Source organism: Anabrus simplex, chromosome 1 (genome assembly GCF_040414725.1).
Source record: "Anabrus simplex isolate iqAnaSimp1 chromosome 1, ASM4041472v1, whole genome shotgun sequence".
Classification (NCBI taxonomy): domain Eukaryota; kingdom Metazoa; phylum Arthropoda; class Insecta; order Orthoptera; family Tettigoniidae; genus Anabrus; species Anabrus simplex.
Window position 1 is genome coordinate 1622501391 of NC_090265.1, and position 20800 is coordinate 1622522190.

Sequence of the window (20800 nt, forward strand, 5' to 3'; positions counted from 1 at the left end):
TAATTAATGTTTGATGTCGGTTTCGCAGTCTAACCTGCCTGCCTCTCATCCGGAGGGCCGGGGTTCGATTCCCGGCCAGGTCAGGCATTTTTACCTGGATATAAGTTCCACGCAGCCTATGTGATTACCTTTAATTAAGTAGCTATCTAATGGTGAGATGGCGACTCCGGTCTAGAGAGCCAGCAATAACGGCCGAGAGGATTCGTCACACTGACCTTGCGTCATCTCGTAATCTGCAGGCCTTCGGGCTGAGCAGCGGTCGCTTAGCAGGCAAAGGCCCATTGGGGCTGTAGTTTGGTTTGGGAGTGTTTGTAAGATTATAATTATACATATTTCATTTTTGCGATGTTTAGCCTAATTGAATGGATGAAAACCGTAACGGTATAACTGACATTTAAAAAGAAAATGAGTTAAGTGCAGGATGTAACCCCGGGAGGATGTATCCTTTCACCAGCAAAGAGATACAAGTGATAGCGGTAATATTCTGCGCTCTAGTGATGGGTGGTATAACTACAAATAGCATGCTTTATATGAGTGTTGAAGATGTTTAACTGCCTTTTTCTCTGAATGACCAAAATGCTACTTATACCGTTATGGTTTTCATCCATTCAATTGTTGATGGTTTTCATTCCCTAATTTTCCGTTTTCCCATGTTGTACGTTTTATTTTCGTGGTCCCTCCAAAAACGGAGAATCGAGGTTCCACTGTATTGCCCTTCCAGTGCTGACAGAAAGATGAAAACTGAGTGCAACAACTGTGGAATAAGGATTTGTGGTCAACACACCACTCCCATGTGTCTCCAGTGTGCAGGCAAATATTGTCACAGTTCTACCTTATCAGACAACAACACAAGTTTTACATTTTGCTACAACCACCAAATTTCAGAAGACGGCGTATTTTACTACTTATAACAAAAATTAACAAGTTTTATTGGCATAAGATTTTAAAAGTATTATACCTGTGGAATGTACATTTTAATATCACAAATTTGAATTTAGATTTGTACTGTTTAACTCTAATATTGTATTTGACCTTGGAGTTCAATGCCAATGAACTGATATACAGAACGTAAAAAGTATTAAGTATTACCAAATAATGGAATCCAACTCATCATCTTGAGATGAGATTTTTCACTTATGTTTTTAATGTTTTGACCCACAAGTTGTTAACTTGTTGTAACCTGGTGTAATTTTTAACTTAACACAATTTAACACAAGATATTAAGGAGGTATTTGTATGAATATGTTGTTGTATATTTTATCTGTATTCCCAAGTTTCTTTTTACTGTCACGCAGCTGATGATGGCGCCGTAATTAGCGCCGAAACTAGTACTGCAATTAAAGATATGTTGTAAAACATCTGACAACATTGTTTTCGTATTGAAAAAAGGTAGAACCTGTAAGATTTTATAAGTAATTGTAATCTCAGTTCAGTACGGGTAATGTAAGTTTAAAAATAAAATGACTAAAAATAACAAATTTAGGAACTTAATGCATTCCTCCCATATACAGGGTTATTCAGCAAAGTTGTCCACCTGAAATAACTTGTGAATGGTTAAAGATGTTGACAGTTTGTTTTCATTTTCAGTAATGTTAGGTATCAAAGGTCTAATTAATCGGACTTGTAGTACGGTACTGCTTCATGGCGTTAATATTTTCTGAGATCATGGTACTACCTTCAATTTTTTTAATGGTACCACACTATTTTGTACACATATCCTTAAAATTACAAACATTACAAGTTCAGCACCGTGATTGTTTTGAAAATTGAATAAGTACTTCTCAAAAAAAGATATGTATTCAAATGTGCTTCATTTGCTGGCTGAGGACTGACCTGTTCAATTTGCGCTACATATGAAACATGAGCTAGCTGTTGACATATAGAGTTGCTAGATACAATAGGTATTCTCTCTACTGTGCTCATAAATACACTATGATGAAATGTATGATTTAACGCCTTTAATATCGCCGTAGGTAACTGGTAAATGAAAAACAGATATAGACCTTGAGCTACAGCAGATAACATAGCCCTATAAACGTTATCCAAGTACAGAACTTAAATGATATTTTGTCACGGATACTACTTCCGTGAGAGTGTATCTGATATATCAGCGACAGAAAAATATCGCTGAGAAAGTAGCAGTATGTCATAGAAAGAAAGAGATCCACCTTATCAATACAAAATTTAATATTGTTATTTAAAACAGGACCGGTTTCGACTTATTACAAGTCATCTTCAGCTGTCATTTACATTCACATTAGAATACATGTTCAAACAGGTGTATCTTACAAATAAACATGTCGTGTTTGATAGACATTAGATAGTATGTCTAGAAGTGAAATTCTGCTTCTTATATCTAAGTTTAAAGGATCAAAAATATTAAAAAGATATCTATCTTTAACACATTAAAAAATTACAACACATGATAAAATTTGTTGTTTACACCTGACCTTGAATATAGCATTATCGTTCAAGTTTTACTAATAATAGTTCTTAAAAGGACTTTTATATTGCATTGTTTTTAGTCGACTAAATATGCTTAAATGTAGCCGCATGTGCTTATACAGATACTTCTTATTAGGCTTAGACTTCGTCAAAATGAGTAATGTGAATTCAAAGTTGAAGTTACAATAACAAAGTGAAGTGCGTTTGAATTAATATTGAATGACCTCTTCAAATATATACTGTGTAAAATACATTAAAATCAACATAAAACAATGGTACATTTCAATATAAGTTAAAAAGTAAGAGGCAGTCCTGCAAATTTGTAAAACTTCATATGAAGTACTGTTCTTCATGTGTACATGCCAAGTTCAAATGGGGCACTATTGGCCACTATTTGCTTAAAGTCCAATCACTATAAATTTATATTGTCTGGTTGAATATACAGATTGAAGATGAATGTGCTGCTGGGGTTATGAAAGCTGTTGTTGTAGGTGGTTCTTTTTCGGTCTATGATACTTGCTAACTATTGTCGTGAGATGATTGGGAAGTGTATCGCTTGGCAGCTTGGCGTTTGCAGGACTGCCTCTTACTTTTTAACTTATATTGAAATGTACCATTGTTTTATGTTGATTTTAATGTATTTTACACAGTATATATTTGAAGAGGTCATTCAATATTAATTCAAACGCACTTCACTTTGTTATTGTAACTTCAACTTTGAATTCACATTACTCATTTTGACGAAGTCTAAGCCTAATAAGAAGTATCTGTATAAGCACATGCGGCTACATTTAAGCATTATTTAGTCGACTAAAAACAATGCAATATAAAAGTCCTTTTAAGAACTATTATTAGTAAAACTTGAACGATAATGCTATATTCAAGGTCAGGTGTAAACAACAAATTTTATCATGTGTTGTAATTTTTTAATGTGTTAAAGATAGATATCTTTTTAATATTTTTGATCCTTTAAACTTAGATATAAGAAGCAGAATTTCACTTCTAGACATACTATCTAATGTCTATCAAACACGACATGTTTATTTGTAAGATACACCTGTTTGAACATGTATTCTAATGTGAATGTAAATGACAGCTGAAGATGACTTGTAATAAGTCGAAACCGGTCGTGTTTTAAATAACAATATTAAATTTTGTATTGATAAGGTGGATCTCTTTCTTTCTATGACATACTATAGATATCAATACGGAACATCATGAAATTTATTAATCAAGAGAAAGTAGCAGGCTGTGATTTATCGGCCATTTCTAACTGTATGTGAAGAATAGTGTGAAGGCTTTAAAAAATTCTCTCTCCGTAGCCATGTGACATGCTTAGCACACAGGTTTCACAGAATTGGTGAGTATGTGCAGTTTGTTAATCACAAAAGGTTTTGAACTAAATAAATTTCTACTACCATGCATAAATCATCACTTGCAGTCAACAGCAGTCAAAAAAAGAAATCACTTCTTCTGTTGCAGTTTCTAGCAGACGGTCTCAGTTGTCATTAGATTTATATAAAGCTTTTTTCATAGCTGGAATTCCTTTTGTGAAAAGAAAAAAACAAATGCTGAGAATATTTTTGGAAAAATATATTGCAGAAAGTGTACTGAGTGAAACAATGTTTCAAAAATATTATTTTCCCGTGAACAAATTAATGTCTAGTAAAAAGAAGGTTTTCATCAAAGCTCCACATTGAATCCAGATCTTCAAGGAGATTGCTCCCAAACACATGCTTCATTCATAACCAAGGTTAACAAGATGGGATTAATGGATTTGTGCTCCTTTGTACTGTTCAGACAACTTTGATAAAATATCTCAAGCGATTGCTGTGCTCCTTGAAAATAATACCTCATCAGTTTGTGACATTAAGAAGCTTCTCACCTATGCAAATATCAGGAATGGTTTGTCTTTCATAGCAACCTATTATACAGTTAATTGTCAGAAGTGATCACGATGCTTGAAAAACGATTGGAATATCTTGTGGCTTCAGTGAAGTTTGTTGAAGAAACTGTGAATCTTGTTGAAACTGTTCTGGGTTAAGAATGAAGTGCTGTCAGTGAAAAGTGCAAGTGTTTATATAGAAACTGAGATAAATTTGCCCAGTTTTGAAAGGTGATCTCTCAGTAGACAGAGATGTAAGTCCATCTACATTGCCTTTCTTTAAATATGCTTCCATCACATCAGTTGACATAAAGTGAACTTTTTTCTGCAATAAAATGTATTCTGTCTGATAGGAGGCAGAGTTTTAAGTTCCACAAATTTGAGAAAATATCCTGTGGTGATGTGCAGTAATGTAAACTTATCTACTTTATTTGAAATGATGCAGTGATTGAACACTGGACTTTGAAGAAATAAATGTATAATGTATGAAAATGTAGCTTATCAGTATACCTAATGAATTATATAATATTTAAAATTGTAGACATGATATGGGCTTTTGGGCTTACAATAATTATTGTAATAACTTCCTCTAGGACACTCGAGACTTTCTTCTGAAGATGCGGAGCAAAGTTCTCTGTGAAACGTGAAGAGTTTCACCTTGTTTTCTTGACATGGCATAAGCCCAAAAGCTCATATCATGTCTACAAGTACGGGCTGTGGAAATATCAATGTTAATATTTAGAATTGTCTCTTAAAATGTTTTAGTGCCTATTTATCTGCCTATTCTAACAGTTTTAATTTGCCTGAACATCCAGGCTCTAGAAATAAGCTAAGTGTGTTTTTATTTTTAAAATCAGTATGTGTTGATGGGAATAAGCCACCACCAGAAGAAGAATATCTTTGCAACATGTGGTGAAATGTGTCAGCTGTGGGAAGAAACTCGCAATGAGCCCATCAAGACTTTCCAGTGGGGTACAGACAGCTTGACAGACGTTGCCTTCAATGCCATTGAAACAGATGTCTTAGGTATGAAGATTTCTTTTTGAATTTTAATCTTCCTTCTCTCTTTGCAGTATGAAATCTGTTAAGTTAAAGAACTAATTTTGGCTATAAATATTTATTTTATCTACTTATAGTCTTTTTATGTTTGGATTAATTCCTTCTACTGGGTATACACTGCACTTACTGTCAAAGATGGGGGGTAGTGGGGGGGGGGGGGGGTGAGAAAGGAACACACATAATAGGACAAACACAATGGCAGGTCAATATGAGAAGAGGGAGCAACAGAAATGTTTGTCCTTCTGTCCTATCTCTCTCTTGATTTGACATTTGTTTCTTCCTTTTATTTTTATATTTTGTGATGTGTTTTCAGTATGGATTTCTGTTTATTTCGTTTACTCTAATATCCTTCTTAGTTTGGAAATGAGTTTTTCAAGCTTTTCTTCAACTTGGCAAACACAAGGAAGTTCCTTGAAGCGAAAGTTATTATAAAGGTCTGTTGGGAAATGACTATAATCCAAATTGTTTGCCAAATATTTGCAGTATGGGAGTGGCATGCTAGTTAGCATATTGTCGTTGTGATGCAGCATTAAAGTCTAGTTTTCAGTTTAACCATAACTCTGACCTCTTGTTACTTGTGTCGATAGATTTACTGGCACGTAAAAGAATTTCTGCTGGACTAAATTCCAGTACTTTGGCGTCTCCGAAAACCGAAAAAAGTAGTTACTGGGACGTAAAGCCAATAACATTATTATCTTCTTACTCAAGTCCTAATAATCAAAACTTGTGCTTAAACAAAAAAGTAACATTGCTGTTTTATAATGGTTCATGGCGTGGGTTACTGTAGTCATGTCCTAGTTTGTGAACCATGGGCAACGGCTGAGTGGCCTAGTAAGTGGTCCTGAGAGTCGGGATACCAGTTGCTATGGTATGGGAGTGGGTATCTCAGACATATTCTGAGTCATGGCCCTCTTTGTGCTCAGGCAGCTAGGACTATACAATCCACCATGACCCCTTACCCGTTAAAGGAGAGATCCTCACTTGGACTATGTGTAGGTAGGGTAGCATCTTGCTTCACAGAATTTTCACCGAGCACGCTCAGAATGTTTTAAGCAAGCCTCGGACCTTTGAGAGTGACAGAATTCCACTTCCATTTGACAGGCGAGGGACTCCTTGCAGGCAATTCGGCAAACAAAATGGAATTTGATGGGGCGCTATCAATATTAATGGGGCTTATGGAAGAAAGTAGAACTGGCTAAGTCAGCAAAGAGGATGCATCTGGATGTGCTAGGAGTTAATGATATTTGGGTAAGGGGAGATAACAAGGAAGAAGTAGGAGATTATAAAGTGTACTTGACAGGTGTTAAAAAGGTAAGGCAGAGTGTGGGGTAGGGCTGTTCATCAGTAATACTATTGCACGCAACATAGTTTCTGTGAGGCATGTAAATGAGCGAATGATGTGGGTAGATTTGGCAGTTGGAGGAATTAGGATGAGAATTGTCTCAGTATATTCACCATGTGAGGGTACAGGTGAGGTTGAAGTTGACAAATTTTATGAAGCATGAGTGACATCGTAGTCAGGGTCAACAGCAAGGATAGGATAGTGCTAATGGGCGATTTCAATGCGAGAGATGGAAATAGAACTGAAGGATACAAAAGGGTTATTGGTGAATGTGGGGAAGATATGGAGGCTAATAGGAATGCGAAGCGTTTGCTGGACTTCTTTGCTAGTATGGGTTTAGCAGCAATGAATACATTCATCAAGCATAAGGCTATTCACTGCTACACATGAAAGGGTTGGGGCACCAGACCCATGATAGACTTAACCGACTTCGAATTCAGGAAATCTGTTGGGTATGGTCGGGTTTACCAGGGATTTTTCGATGGTAAAAACCCTTATCTGATCTGTAGTGAACTAAGTATCTCTAGGCCTAGGATAGAGAAAGTAAAATTTGTCTGCAGACAAATAAGGGTAGAAAATCTCCAGGATGAGGACATACAAAAGTACATGGATATGATTAACGAAAAGTTCCAAGCAATGGACAGTAAGCAGGTTCAGGATGCATGGCATACAGGAATGCTGTAGTACAAACAGCAAGGGAATGCCCAGGAACAACTTTGTTATAATGAAGTGAGAGCAGCTTGTAAATGTAAAAAAAGGCTTATCAGAAATGACTCCTAACAGGACTGATGCAGACAGGGAATTGTACATAGATGAAAGAAACGGAGTGAAACAAATAGTAGTTGAATCCAAAAAGAAGTTGTGGGAAGATTTTGGTAATAACCTGCAAAGGCTGGGTCAGGTAGCAGGGAAAGCTTTCTGGACAGTAATAAAGAATCTTAGGAAGGGAGGGTAAAGGGAAATGAATAATGTTTTGGGTCATTCAGGTGAACTCATAATTGATCCCAGAGAATCACTGGACAGGTGGAAGGAATATTTTGAAAATCTTCTCAACGTGAAAGGAAATCTTCCTGGTGACATTGCGAACAACTGAGCTCATAGGGAGGATGACAAGGATACTGGTCAAATTACACTGGATGAAGTGGAATGGATGGTTAACAAACTCCATTGTCATAAAGCAGCAGGAGTAGATGAAATTAGACCTGAAATGGTGAAATATAAAGGGAAGACAGGGATGGAATGGCTTCATAGAGTAATACGATTAGCATGGTGTGTTAGTAAGGTACCTTCTGATTGGACAAAAACAGTAATTGCACCTATCTATAAGCTAGGGAACAGGAAGGATTGCAATAGCTATCGAGGTATCTCACTGATCAATATACCAGTCAAAGTCTTCACTGACATCTTGGAAGGGAGGGTGCGATCAGTGGTTGAGGGGAAGTTGGATGAAAACCAGTGTGGTTTCAGACCACAGAGGTGCTGTCAGGATCAGATTTTCAGCATGCGCCAGGAAAAGGGCTGCGGGAGGAATAGACAGTTGTATGTTTTGTAGATCTAGAGTAAGCATATAACAGAGTACCGAGGGAAAGATGTTCGCCATACTGGGGAATGATGGGATTAAGGGTAAATTATTCAATCAATCAAAGGCATTCATGTTGACAGTTGAGCTGCAGTGAGAATTGATGGTAGAATGAGTTCTTGGTTCATGGTACTTACACGGGTTATCGAGCTCGATAGCTGCAGTCTGTTAACTCGTTAAGTGGGGAGGTCATAAACGAGGAGTTCCTGCATAGTGGGGAATCATTTTCAGTAAATTTTTTCTTTGAAAAAGAAATAGTTTTTGCCAACCTACACCCTCTTAAATATTATATTATGTTAAAATTAGCATAAAATTATACGTTGCGGTGTAAATTGCGCTATTATTTACAATTAAAACGATTTTTCAATTCATCCAGTGTCAGTGCAAAAATTGTATATGTGCCATTTCATATTTACTTCGATTCGGAGTATTATTTGTGTTGCTTACGTTAATTGAACGTTGAAATACGTAACACACAATTTAAAAAAGTATCATATACTCCAAATAATACAGACACATTCACTCAAATATCACATTTTCCTGAAATAAAATAGAAAAATGTACTCACCACGTAGGCCTATAACTTGCCATTGAAGAGGGCAGCGAGTAATCCATGAGTGCATTCATCACAATTTTGTCACCACATTACACAAAATTACACTACACTGTTCAACACTATTTACACTCAATAGCTATAACAAATGACTGGAGAGAAAATTGAAAAGAACTATTTCAGGATGGTCACTGATAGTTGCCGGCACGCAGAATGTACAGCGGTCACCGAGTGTAGACTACGATCTTCTCAGATTCCCCGAGTATGGAACCTGAGACTCGCTGGCATATTTGCAATGCTCATACTTCAACTGTATGGTATAGCCTGAAGCAAGGAGAGGGGCACAAAGCGACATTGCATACTGCACAACAATACTGAGTGTCCCGCCGCTGGCCTTTCGCCACGCAAACAACGCATCTCTTATTTGCGTGCAGTCTTGATTTCGAGGCTGGATTGAAATCTGGAAAATGCCTTCCCGAGAATCGAGTTGACAAGTCAACGGGTGCGGGTCTTACTGATCGAATTGGCAAGGCTGCGTTAGGGGTAGCGTTCGCATACTTCTGAAATAGTTTCTGCACAATTTGAATACGAAACTCCAGCTGAGTGAATTTACCGCCGTGTTTCTTGTATATCACAAAAGCATTGAACACTGTTATATCCAGTAGGTGTCTAAAAAAAAATCTTGTGGTAATATTTCTTCATTCTTTTTCTCGCCATACTGTATGCCACGATACATTGGTCTGATAAGTCCACCCCTCCCATTGAGTCATTGTACTCTATACATACGACCGGATTCTCTTTGGTTTCTCCTTTCTTGTTTAGAACAGTTCGCATTTCCGCGTCATGAGTACTACTCAGCATGCAGACTTCTCTCTTGTCTTTCCACTTCAAGGCCATGAGTTTGTTTTTACAGGCAAAAGCCACCTCCCCTTTTTTTCAGCTTTTTCCCCATGACGTCCTTCGGAAGATTTTTTCTGTTAGATTTTACAGTGCCGACATTGACTGTCTGAAACTCATTGAGCTGATCGAAGAGTTCCGGGCTACTGTAATAATTGTCTAGAGCTATGAGATATCCCTTATTTAGAAGAGGTTCAGCTAGAGCAAACACTACTTTCGAGGGCTTGGTATACTGAGAAATATTTACCCCACAAACCTCATTTACTAGCTCAGTTTCCTTGCCTCTGTACCACAGGATATTCCACACATATCCTGTTTTAGCCTCACATAATTTAAAAGATTCCATCCCGAAACAAGCTTTCTTCTTCTTCTTCTTCTTCGGAATGTACAGTTTCCACCCCAAGCGACCTTTCCAAAGGAGTAAACTTTCGTCAAGTGATAGACGATCATCTGGTAAATAGGACATTTTAAATTTTGATACAAGAACGTCTAGAACTGGCTTCACTTTGTAGAGTTTTGGGGATACTTGCCGATCGTAAGCCTCATTATCTGAGAAATGTAAAAATTTCAGTAGAAGGAAAAAAACGTTTCTCGGACATGGTCTCGTAAAACACGGGCGTAGCAAACAATCTATTACGTGAAAAATAATGTGATAGCTTCGGCTTTTGAATTATACCCTGAAGAAGAAAGATCCCAAATAAAAGTTTTATTTCTTCCTTGTTAGTAGGAACCCAGTCCCTCTCCCTACTTCTCCTTTTCATCGTAGCTGTTCCTATACTAGCTTGTATTGACTGCTGAGCATACAGATTAGTTTGCTCTGCAATAAGTTCGCACAGTTCATCGTCAATGAAATGCTCAAATATTTCGTCCGGTTCTTTTTTTATTTAAAAGTTCGCCCTGAATTCCCCTTTGATATGTAGCTGGAAATCGGGCTCTCCTTCATCCCCTTACATCCCAGTCATTAGGCAGAATAGGAGGCAAATCGCTCTCACTTTCTGACTCGCTACTCTCATCGGAGCTCGAACTCGACACCTGTCCACTGCATCTAGGCAACAGGCCTACTCCGACGGAAGCACTTGTGCTTGGAGCATCTAATAGCGGGATAGTTTCACCATTACTATCTAAACTAGAATCACTGCAAGTATCTTCCTCACTGAGCTCGAGAATATCCCGTATATCATCACTCAGAAGATCGGCAATTCTTTTGGACATGTTGACTACAAATATGAAACGCTACATGTAGAATTAAAACAATAAATCACAAGATAAATGTATATACCAACAAAACAACTTATGAGAGCTGAAAACATTCACACCGAGACACGAAATACTACGCTCCTCGCGGCACACCGACTGAGCTTCTCGCCAAGCGCCACATAGGTTGTTCTTGCGCTACGCAGCTATGTAGCAGATAATAAGGGGATTCCTAGACGAGAACTGCTTAGATACACGAAGGTGGAAAAAATTGTGTCAGATGGCAGCACCTCTCGGAACATACAGAGAAAGTTTCAAACCTACTGCTTGTTTCGTAACGGAGATAAAAAATAAAAACTTTCCGCGCTTCACATGACGCGCGCCCACCATCGGGCTCGCTCCAGCCGCGTCACCTGAAGCGAGCCCCACTCTACGGGTTAAGTATATCCAGTATTCGGGAGATAGTAGGGTTGAACCTCACTGTTGGTAGCCCTGAAGATGGCTTTCCGTGGTTTCCCATTTTTACACCAGGCAAATGCTGGGGCTGTACCTTAATTAAGGCCACGGCCACTTCCTTCCTACTCCTAGCTCCTTTCTGTCCCATCATCGCCATAAGACCTGTCTGTGTCGGTGTGTCGTAAAGCAACTTATAAAAAAACTTACATGGGTTAGACAAAGCTGTAATCTTTCACTTTTGTTGTTCATAGTTTATGGATCATCTTCTGAAAGGTATAAAGTGGCAGGGAGGGATTCAGTTAGGTGGAAATGTAGTAAGCAGTCTGGTCTATGCTGATGACTTCATCTTAATGGCAGATTGTGCCAAAAGCCTGCAGTCTAGTATCGTGGGACTTGAAAATAGGTGCAATTAGTATGGTATGGAAATTAGCCTTTCCAAGACAATTGATGTACCTTAATTAAGGCCACGGTCGCTTCCTTCCAACTCCTAGGCCTTTCCTATCCCATCGTCGCCATAAGACCTATCTGTGTCAGTGCGACGTAAAGATCCTAGCAAAAAAAAAAAAAAGCTTATGTAGTGAGGTCACAGTTGCGATCAACAGTATTCTGTAAGAAGGAAGTCAGCTCCCAGACCAAACTATCTTTACATTGGTCTGTTTTCAGACCAACTTTGCTGTGTGGGAGTGAAAGCTGGATGGACTCAGGATATATTATTCGTAACTTAGAAGTAACAGACATGAAAGTAATTTGAATGATTGCTGGTACAGTTAGGTGGGAACAGTGGCAGGAGAGTATTCAAAATGAGGAGATAAAGGCTAAGTGAGGAATTAACTCTATGGATAAAGCTGTACGCATTAGTTGGCTTCAGTGGTAGGTGTCATGTGATGCGAATGGAGGAGGATAGGTTACCAAGGAGAATAATGGACACTGTTGTGGTGGGTAAGAGGAGTAGCGCGAGACCAAGACAGCGATGGTTAGACTCAGTTTCTAACAATTTATAGATAATAGGTATAAAACTATACGAGGCAACAGAACTACTTAGTTACAATAGAGGATTGTGGTGGCGTTTAGTAAATTCACAGAGGCTTGCAGACTGAATGCTGAAAGGCATGTGAAGTATGTTTGTATGGTTACTTATACTGTTTTTTGCCAAGGCAGTTTTTTCCTTACTGTGAATATTATCTAAGATGAAATTAATAATAATTAATAATTAAATTAGAATTTCATCGTGGATATTTGAAGTCAATACAGAACTGGAATGAAGTTCATTTCTTGTGAATATTATCTCTATGTTACAATATTAGGGCCCTCTACTACCATTCAATCTTTCATTGTTTTTCTTCAGAAAGTTTTCGACACCATTTCTTTGTTTAAATGTATAAAATTTTATTGTGTGTTATGTTCCACCTATTCAATACAATTGTATTCTGGAAAATAACACACAATAAAATTTTAAACATTTAAAGGAAGGTACTTTCAATACAGATTTAAAAACAGTGAATTTTATAACTTGCAAATCCATTTCTTTTGTCAAGCAGATTTTGACTGATATTAAGATGGTTCTTTTTCTAGTCATCTGCCCAGAATTGTAATGCAGATTTTGTAGAAATGCCTGCTTTTTCACTCAGAGTTCTTTGTTACGATCTTACATTGGAGTCTACTTCCTTAGCAACTTCTAGAACAGTTAAATGGTGATCTTCATATATCACGGCTTAAGGGTAATTTCATTGAAAGTTTATCATGTCTGGAATCTTCAATGATTGATGAAATTAAATGGCATGTGGCTTTTAGTGCCGGGAGTGTCCGAGGACAATCCCAATTATGCATTACCTCGATTTAGTGTAATGCAATTTAATGTTTGATTTAATATAATTCACAATATGGCAAAACCCACACTTAGCGTTAAGGAAATGTTAATATTCTCAAATATTTATTTCTATTCGTTTTGTTTATGAGATGTTAAGAACTTATCCAGTTGGGTTCAGCAAATAGCATAGGTCTGTTATCTAATGATAGTGCAAAGGAACAAATTTGGTAGGGTGTATCCTAGAATTAATTAATTAATTAATTTATTTATTTATTTATTTATTTATTTATTCATTTATTTATTTATTTATTTATTTATTTATTGATTTATTGATTTATTTATTTATTTATTTATTTATTTATTTATTTATTTATTTATTTATTTATTTATTTATTTATTTACACTTAAATCAAACCCAAGTACATTTATGTTAACAAAGAAATAACTGAAGATTTAGCTTGCATCATCTTCTTCCTTTCCCAAAACCTCTTCATTTTTTTCTTCTTTTTTGTTTTTTCAAAGAACAGTCTGAGACAAAGCTAGTTTCAGTGCAATATAGGTCTCTTGCTTACAAGAGGAGGTCACGATGTCCGCATCACTGATTTTGTTCAAACTTTGTAGGTTGGTAGTAGTACATCAAAACAAAAATACTGGCAAAGTAGTAGCACACAACTCTCGAAAAATTCCAAAAGAAGCGATTTTGAAAACGTTGAGAAAGTTACAAGAGCTTTAGCGTGCTAGGTACCATCAAGTGAGAGACTGTGGTGTGGTGGTCGAGTGATTAAGGTTCTCCACTTCAGTTATGAAGATGGCGAGTTCGAATCATGCTCGTCTCAACTTTTTTTCCTGACATTTCCTGATCCCCTTTTTCCTCATGTTCCGAATGAGAACAGCATTTAGTCACTGTCTGACTGTGTTGTGTCATGTGACGGTTGTGTGCGATGTAACCAGGCGTGCTCATCGTAAGTTTGATCAGCATGGAGATCTCGTATGTTGAATTATGTTCAAATGAAAGTGTTTTTGAATGTGAAGCTACGCAAAGTGCAAACGAGTTCCCGGGAAAGCAAGCAATAAATAAACAGTTGAAAAGGGCCGTGGCTTACATCGAGCACCTTCTTTATATAAATCGTTTCCTGGATCCCGGCGACTCTGTAGAGATTAAAGAAGAGGCCGAATTACTGGGGGAAAAAATGTTTAAATCTATTTTGGCAGGAATAGAAGAAAATAAATTTTTAATAGATGAAAAGAGGGGGGTAAAAAGCTGGCAGCAGCGTGCCTCGAACTCGCCATCTTCATAAATGAAGTGGAGAACCTTAACCACTTGACCACCACGCCACACTGTCTCGCTTGATGGTACCTGGCATGCTAAACTTCTCTACATTTTCAAAATCGCTTTTTCGAAAATGTTTGGGAGTTGCACGCTACTACTTTGCCGGTGTGTTTTTCTGATGTAGTACTACCAACCTACAAAGTTTGAACAAAATCGGTGAGACAGATATTGTGACTTCCCCTGGTTAGATAGCAGGGGCGGTTTAACACAAAATTAATCTTCAGCACAAACCGTACAACGTTGTAACTACAGTACGGTGTGTAGAGTAGATAATCTCCTTGTTTTATTGCTGTCACTGTGTAAATAATGTATGATAGTACATTTTATGTTAATACAGGCAAAGATCTCTGGAAAAGGTGTGCTTTGTACTGAAACCTCAATTTAAGGTAAACCCCCATTTAAGGTTAAAAATAACAGGTCCCTGAAAAAACGTTAAATAGGGACTGTATTTGTTTAAGAATTTAAAATGTCCTTAAGCAAAACTTCACGTGAATCCACTTATGAGCAATTTAAATACCTGGCTAGTAGCGTGTAGCACCCCGTTTTGCTTTGATGACGGCGGTGATGAGGCGTGGCAAAGATTTCGCAAAACCCTGAAAGCCTTGGGAAGCCATATTAATCCATGATTGCTGCACTGCCTCCCATAATCCACAAAGATTGGTTTGAATAGAGTCCAGGGCATGCACACCCTTCTTGACAGCATCCCAGATGTGCTCAGTGGGATTGAGCAGGGCTACTCAAGAGTGCTCATTGAACCATTCAGTCACAATTTGGGAGCGATGAGCTGGAGCTGTAAGTACAGGTCACTTTGAGGGTGCTGGAGTGAACAGAAAGGTGAACATGATCTGTCAGCAGGTTCCTGTAATGTTTGCTGGTGAGGGACATTGTCAGATATACCAGGGATCCCATTTCATCCCCTGTGAACAGTCCTCATATGAGAATACCACTTGAACTGTAACCTGCTGGCAAGAGGGATCCGTTGCTTCATGGTTGACAATGCACTCGTGTCTGGCCATGTAAGTGTACCTTGACTCATCTATCCAGGCAACCTTTTTTCCATGTTTTAAGCATCCAGTGATGGTGTTCCTTTGTCCATGTCAGTCGTGCCTTGTGTCCGGTATGAGCAGAGGTACACTTGTGGGACGCTTGCTTCTGTACCCCCAATAGCGAGGAGATAGTTCTGGATGTCCAGCATTGTGTTGATGAATGATCTGCTGCGCTGCGGCCTGTCTAGCCACTTTTACGATCCGAGTTAGAGGATGGCAACTCATGTCGTCAGTGCATTCTACACTATGATAGTTGACCCTGGCGGCAGTAGTTTTGCATGAATCCATGTACTCACAGTACACTTTTGATGCCGTGGCTCTTGGAATGCCCAGTGACTGCTCTACTTCATGGATGGAGTGGCCAATACATCTGGCGCTGACAATCTGGTCGCGATCAAATACACTGAGATCTCGTGTCTTACCTGTCCTGTATTCAACTGTTGCAAGTACAGTCCGAGAAAGTCTGACGTCCTTGCTGTTACATGCCATGCCATGACCTCCTGTTGCATTCGCTGGGCAGAACACAGCACCATTTTCCTGCTACAACAGCTATCTTTAATTCAATTATTGCTCATGCGTGTATGTACTGCTTTGAGATCTCTCATACTTTGATTGCAAATACTATGGGTAGTATGTGTGCATCTTGACTTTAGCAGAAGTAACTTAATGATAAATGCATTCAGAATAATACACCAAAGGCTCTTGTGCTTCCAAAATTTGCCAGATATATATTGCCACAAGGCATAACACTTCCTGCTTTAAGTTAATATATATTCAGAAAGCTCACTTTTGTAGATCAGCCCTCATGCTTTCCCTTATTAAATTAAAAAAAAATGTATATTGAACAAAGTATCACATATATCTTTACTGTTGTAGCGGCATGTGCCAGTGATCGAAGCATAATCCTGTATGATGCTAGAGATACAGGCCCAATCAGGAAGTTAATTTTGAAGCTGCGAACCAACAAGCTCTGTTGGAATCCTATGGAAGCATATGTTTTTACATGTGCTAATGAAGATTACAAGTGAGTGCTCTATTATTTATGGTCTTTATTAACTGGGGTCTCGTGAACTTTGTATTGTACATTTGCTCTCATTATTGATTAAGTTTTAACTTTTTTAAATCATTGTTCGTATCTCTCTGAGAATATGGTGTTTCATTCATTTATACTTGTGTGACCACATTTTGATGTATACTGTAAATCTTCTTTTCAAATTCTTTATTCAGTCCTCAGTCACTTCAGATCTGCATTTAAGAATGTCACCCAGGTGGCAGATTCTCTATCAGTTGTTTACCTATGCTCAGCGATAGCTTTAATGGCCCCTGGGTCATGGATGTGCAATGGCCTGCCCATTTCACATTCGATCCGTGCCAGTCGCACTTCGCAGTTCGAAGCTGTAAGAACTGCTGTGCAATATGAGTGTGTTTATTTAAATAACAAGCATAATACTGTAATAGAGTTATTATTGTGTATTTCTGTGTAAATTAATATCTAGTGTGTTCCTACAATTAGAGTACAAAAATTATACCAACGGACATCCTTATATGCCAACACCAACGTGCTGTGACATCCAATCTATTAAGTCCGAGCTCAAGCCACATTCAAATACTTTCTAGATTTTACTGTACATACTTTTATGTAGAAACATTCATAACTAAGCATGTGTTTACTTCTTTTATAATGTTAAACATGGCTATAAAGCCTTCATAAACATAACCCTACTGTTCAGCAGACAAATATGTCACTAAAAGCTGATTATTATACTTTACTTTCATTACTTTCTCCTTTTTTAACTAAAACACTAAGGTTTACACCTTATAAAAACCAATCTTTTATCGCACTGACTGTCAGCTTATATATGTATATACTTTTTAATTATATTCATGTTTATATTCAATACTATTAATGTAATATTACTGTAGAAGTCACGATTAATGTAATATATCTTTGTATAGTTGTCCTGGCTGATGATGACATCAAACATTGTCGAAACCGGTACCAAATGTAAATAAACGTGATGTTTTAAATGTAAACCTTCACGTAATATATTGTATTGAAAAGGTGGATATTAACTTTCCCATTTTTCTATTACAAATTTACATGATAATAGCCTTTCCGTAATTTAACCAGACGCAAGAAAACATAAACTAGTCTCTGAAATCAATGATGCATTCTTACTTAATTGCAGTATTTAGCATTAAAATTAAGAGGTCGTTTATTCAGCATTTATTTTTAACAAGTGAACAACTGTTATCGGACACATTATTTACGCACTAATTTCGAAAATATGTTCTCTTTCATTGCAAATTTTCTTTACGGAATAGCAGTCGACGGGTATTACTAATTGACTCCGGCATTGCGTTCAAATGTCGACGAGAGTGGTGACTAGTGGACATAGCGAGAAAACGATCCCGAAAGTGATCGATCGTATGCAACATAATCGCTGGGGTGCATAAATATCGGTAACGGAAAAACTCGCGCACGCTTAATCGCTCGTAATAACGGATGTGTCAGTGACAGGCCTCTCGCTGTAACCAAAGGATAATAAACAGTTTTTATTTATTTACATTTTATGGCCTTCATTGGACCACTCTAGCCAACCTTATACAAAGAATTTTTTAGTTTCCTGCCAGCCCAGTACTTCATCATTCTCTCTGATCTTATCCTTCTTTCTTCATCGAAAATCAGCCTTCCTATTGTCTGTTTGTTGATTCTGATTTGCAGTCTGGTTTGTTTTGAGTTTCTTGATTTTGTCGGTTTTGTTTCTTAGGTCTTCCACTGTAATTGGTAGTTCATCCATATCTTCCTTGATTTCTGTAATCCACTTAATGTTGCACTTACTATTCCATAATTTTTATATTATTCTCCTGGATCCAGTTCTCTGGTGTCCTGATTACATGTCCAAAAACTAAAATGCGTTTCTTCCTGATTGAGCTCATTACTGGTTCTATTTCCTTGTAGTTTAATGTAGAAGTTTTGAAGGGACAGACAAAACTTGTTGTTATAGCGGGGTTCTTGTTATATACTGTACTCGTTATAACGGACTTCTACTGTATAAAGGTTGGATATTTCCACCTAATCAATACTCTGTATAATGATAAATATATTACGTATTTATGTTTTAAAAATACACCACAGGACTAGTTTTGATCTATATAGATAATCTTCAGCAGATACATCATATTATATTAACTACTGTTAAAATATCACTCTTCTTGTCTTAAAATACTTGTTTGTTTGTCCAACCCTTGTCCCGTTGCTCTACAGTGTCGGGTATGAGGTGAGATGAATCTGTCGTGGCGGGTTTTTATGACCGGATGCCCTTCCCGACGTCATCAGAGGATTACATAAAATCAGCTTCATGGTCCGTATCGCACTTCAATAGATTCACAATGAAGTATTTATTTATTTTCCACCTAGTCGATACAATGATTGCCTAAGGCAATTTTTATTGGTCAAAAGTGGTACATGTTTCGTATATTATCAACATCTTCAGCCACATAACACAGTTTAGATGAAAAATATAAAATTGACAAAGTAATGCTTTGTCAATTTTATATTTTTCATCTAAACTGTGTTATGTGGCTGAAGATGTTGATAATATACGAAACATGTACCACTTTTGACCAATAAAAATTGCCTTAGGCAATCATTGTATCGACTAGGTGGAAAATAAATAAATACTTCATTGTGAGTCATCAGAGGAGTTTGTCGTATCGCTGATCAGGCACTCCCGCATGTCATAATTCGTGAGCAAGCGGTTCGAAAGTAAATTCGAACCGCGACCTCACAGTGCAGAAATAAAAGTAGATATAAGAAATTTTGAGTCTGAAAATGAAAATAGGATTTAAGGCATCAAGAAGAATTATATGTGTAAGAAAATGAGATTGAAATATTCATTGGGAATTACTAAAAGAGATGCAGTTCTGAGCTTTCAGGCAGTGGTGAAATGTTTGAACAAACACAGGATATTGGTCATTCCTTATCACTGTATGTACATGGTCAAGGATGACAGAGCGCGGCTTAAACCGCACGTAGTACAGGGAAAATTCCGAGGTTCGACCTTCTGGAACAATTGAGAAGGTTGAGTATTCCCTCAGGGAAGGGATGCTGCCAGCCAATGAGAATAAGCCAAATCAGAAGTACACAGGGTTCAAAGTTCGGCGGAGCATAGCAACAGCGAAATACAGAATTAACTTAAGGGAGAACTCAGAGATGTGATCAGTTAGTTAGTTCATAGCTCACAGTCAGAAGAGGTAGTTGGGAAGGAAGCTGAAGGTCTGGCGGGGACATTGAGCCAGTCAGGTCGCGAACAGAACTTGAAGTGAAGTTCGAAGTTAGGAATATTATCATTGATAATAATACTCTTAGACAATACGTCAGGGGTCTGAACACTTCTGTAAAAAACTAGTAGGGTGAAGGGAATGCATTAGCGACCCTGTAAATTAACGAGAAAATAAGGGAAGCCTTTTAAGTAAATTAGGCTTACGCGACCAGGGAAAAGTACCGGATTCTGACAAGCAGTAGAAGCACATATTCGCTACTGCTCCAGTAAAGACGTAAAGTAAAGGGTGACAATTAAGGACTTTGACTGTTCTTCAATAGGAGTGAAGTTCTCTGGAGGAACCCACTCAATAGACACTAACTATATAGAGGAGGCTAGAGGGAAGCATCTCTCAGGGACTACAGTCTCCTATTATCAAGGAAACAGGGATAAGACTGTACAAGATTGGGCCGGTCAGTAGGGAAGAGGTAACCACGGATCGACAGGTTCCAGTACAACATATGAACTCAATCACCTAGTGATTAGCCTGGACTGTAACCTTGTAAATCAGAACTGTATCTCTTGGGGAACCAGTGAAGGGAAGAAGTGTAACAGCGTGTGCTATCGTGTGATAGTGAAACTCAGGCTTCAAGAAAGAAGATGCCGTAGAAGACTCCCGCCGCTCGGAAGATAAGTATTAACTAGTATTGAATAAATTCAATAGGGAACTAAGAACTTTTAGTTAGAGAGAAAGTTGTGTAGGTTTAGGAAGTTCCCTAATTCAAGATCAAATTAGCATCAAGAGTTGTATATATAGATGTATATATTGTACAGTGAATAACTTTGGGAAATTTCAATATATTAACTCTTGGCATTAAGCCGCCTTAACCTGGTGTTCTTATTGTAACTTGAGTGCATTTTAGAACCCTATCCAGTCCCCAG

At 37.8% G+C, this 20800-nt stretch overlaps 1 protein-coding gene across 1 annotated transcript in view; it reads left to right on the forward strand.

Annotated features, from left to right (window-relative positions):
* The window catches only part of LOC136881221 (DDB1- and CUL4-associated factor 13), a 170023-nt gene that overhangs the window by 49865 nt on the left and 99358 nt on the right, over positions 1–20800 (forward strand). Inside the window, exons 4-5 of the mRNA XM_067153953.2 lie at positions 5188–5356; positions 16470–16617. Coding sequence (XP_067010054.1) covers positions 5188–5356; positions 16470–16617 — 317 coding nt within the window. The remainder of the gene's footprint in view (positions 1–5187; positions 5357–16469; positions 16618–20800) is intronic.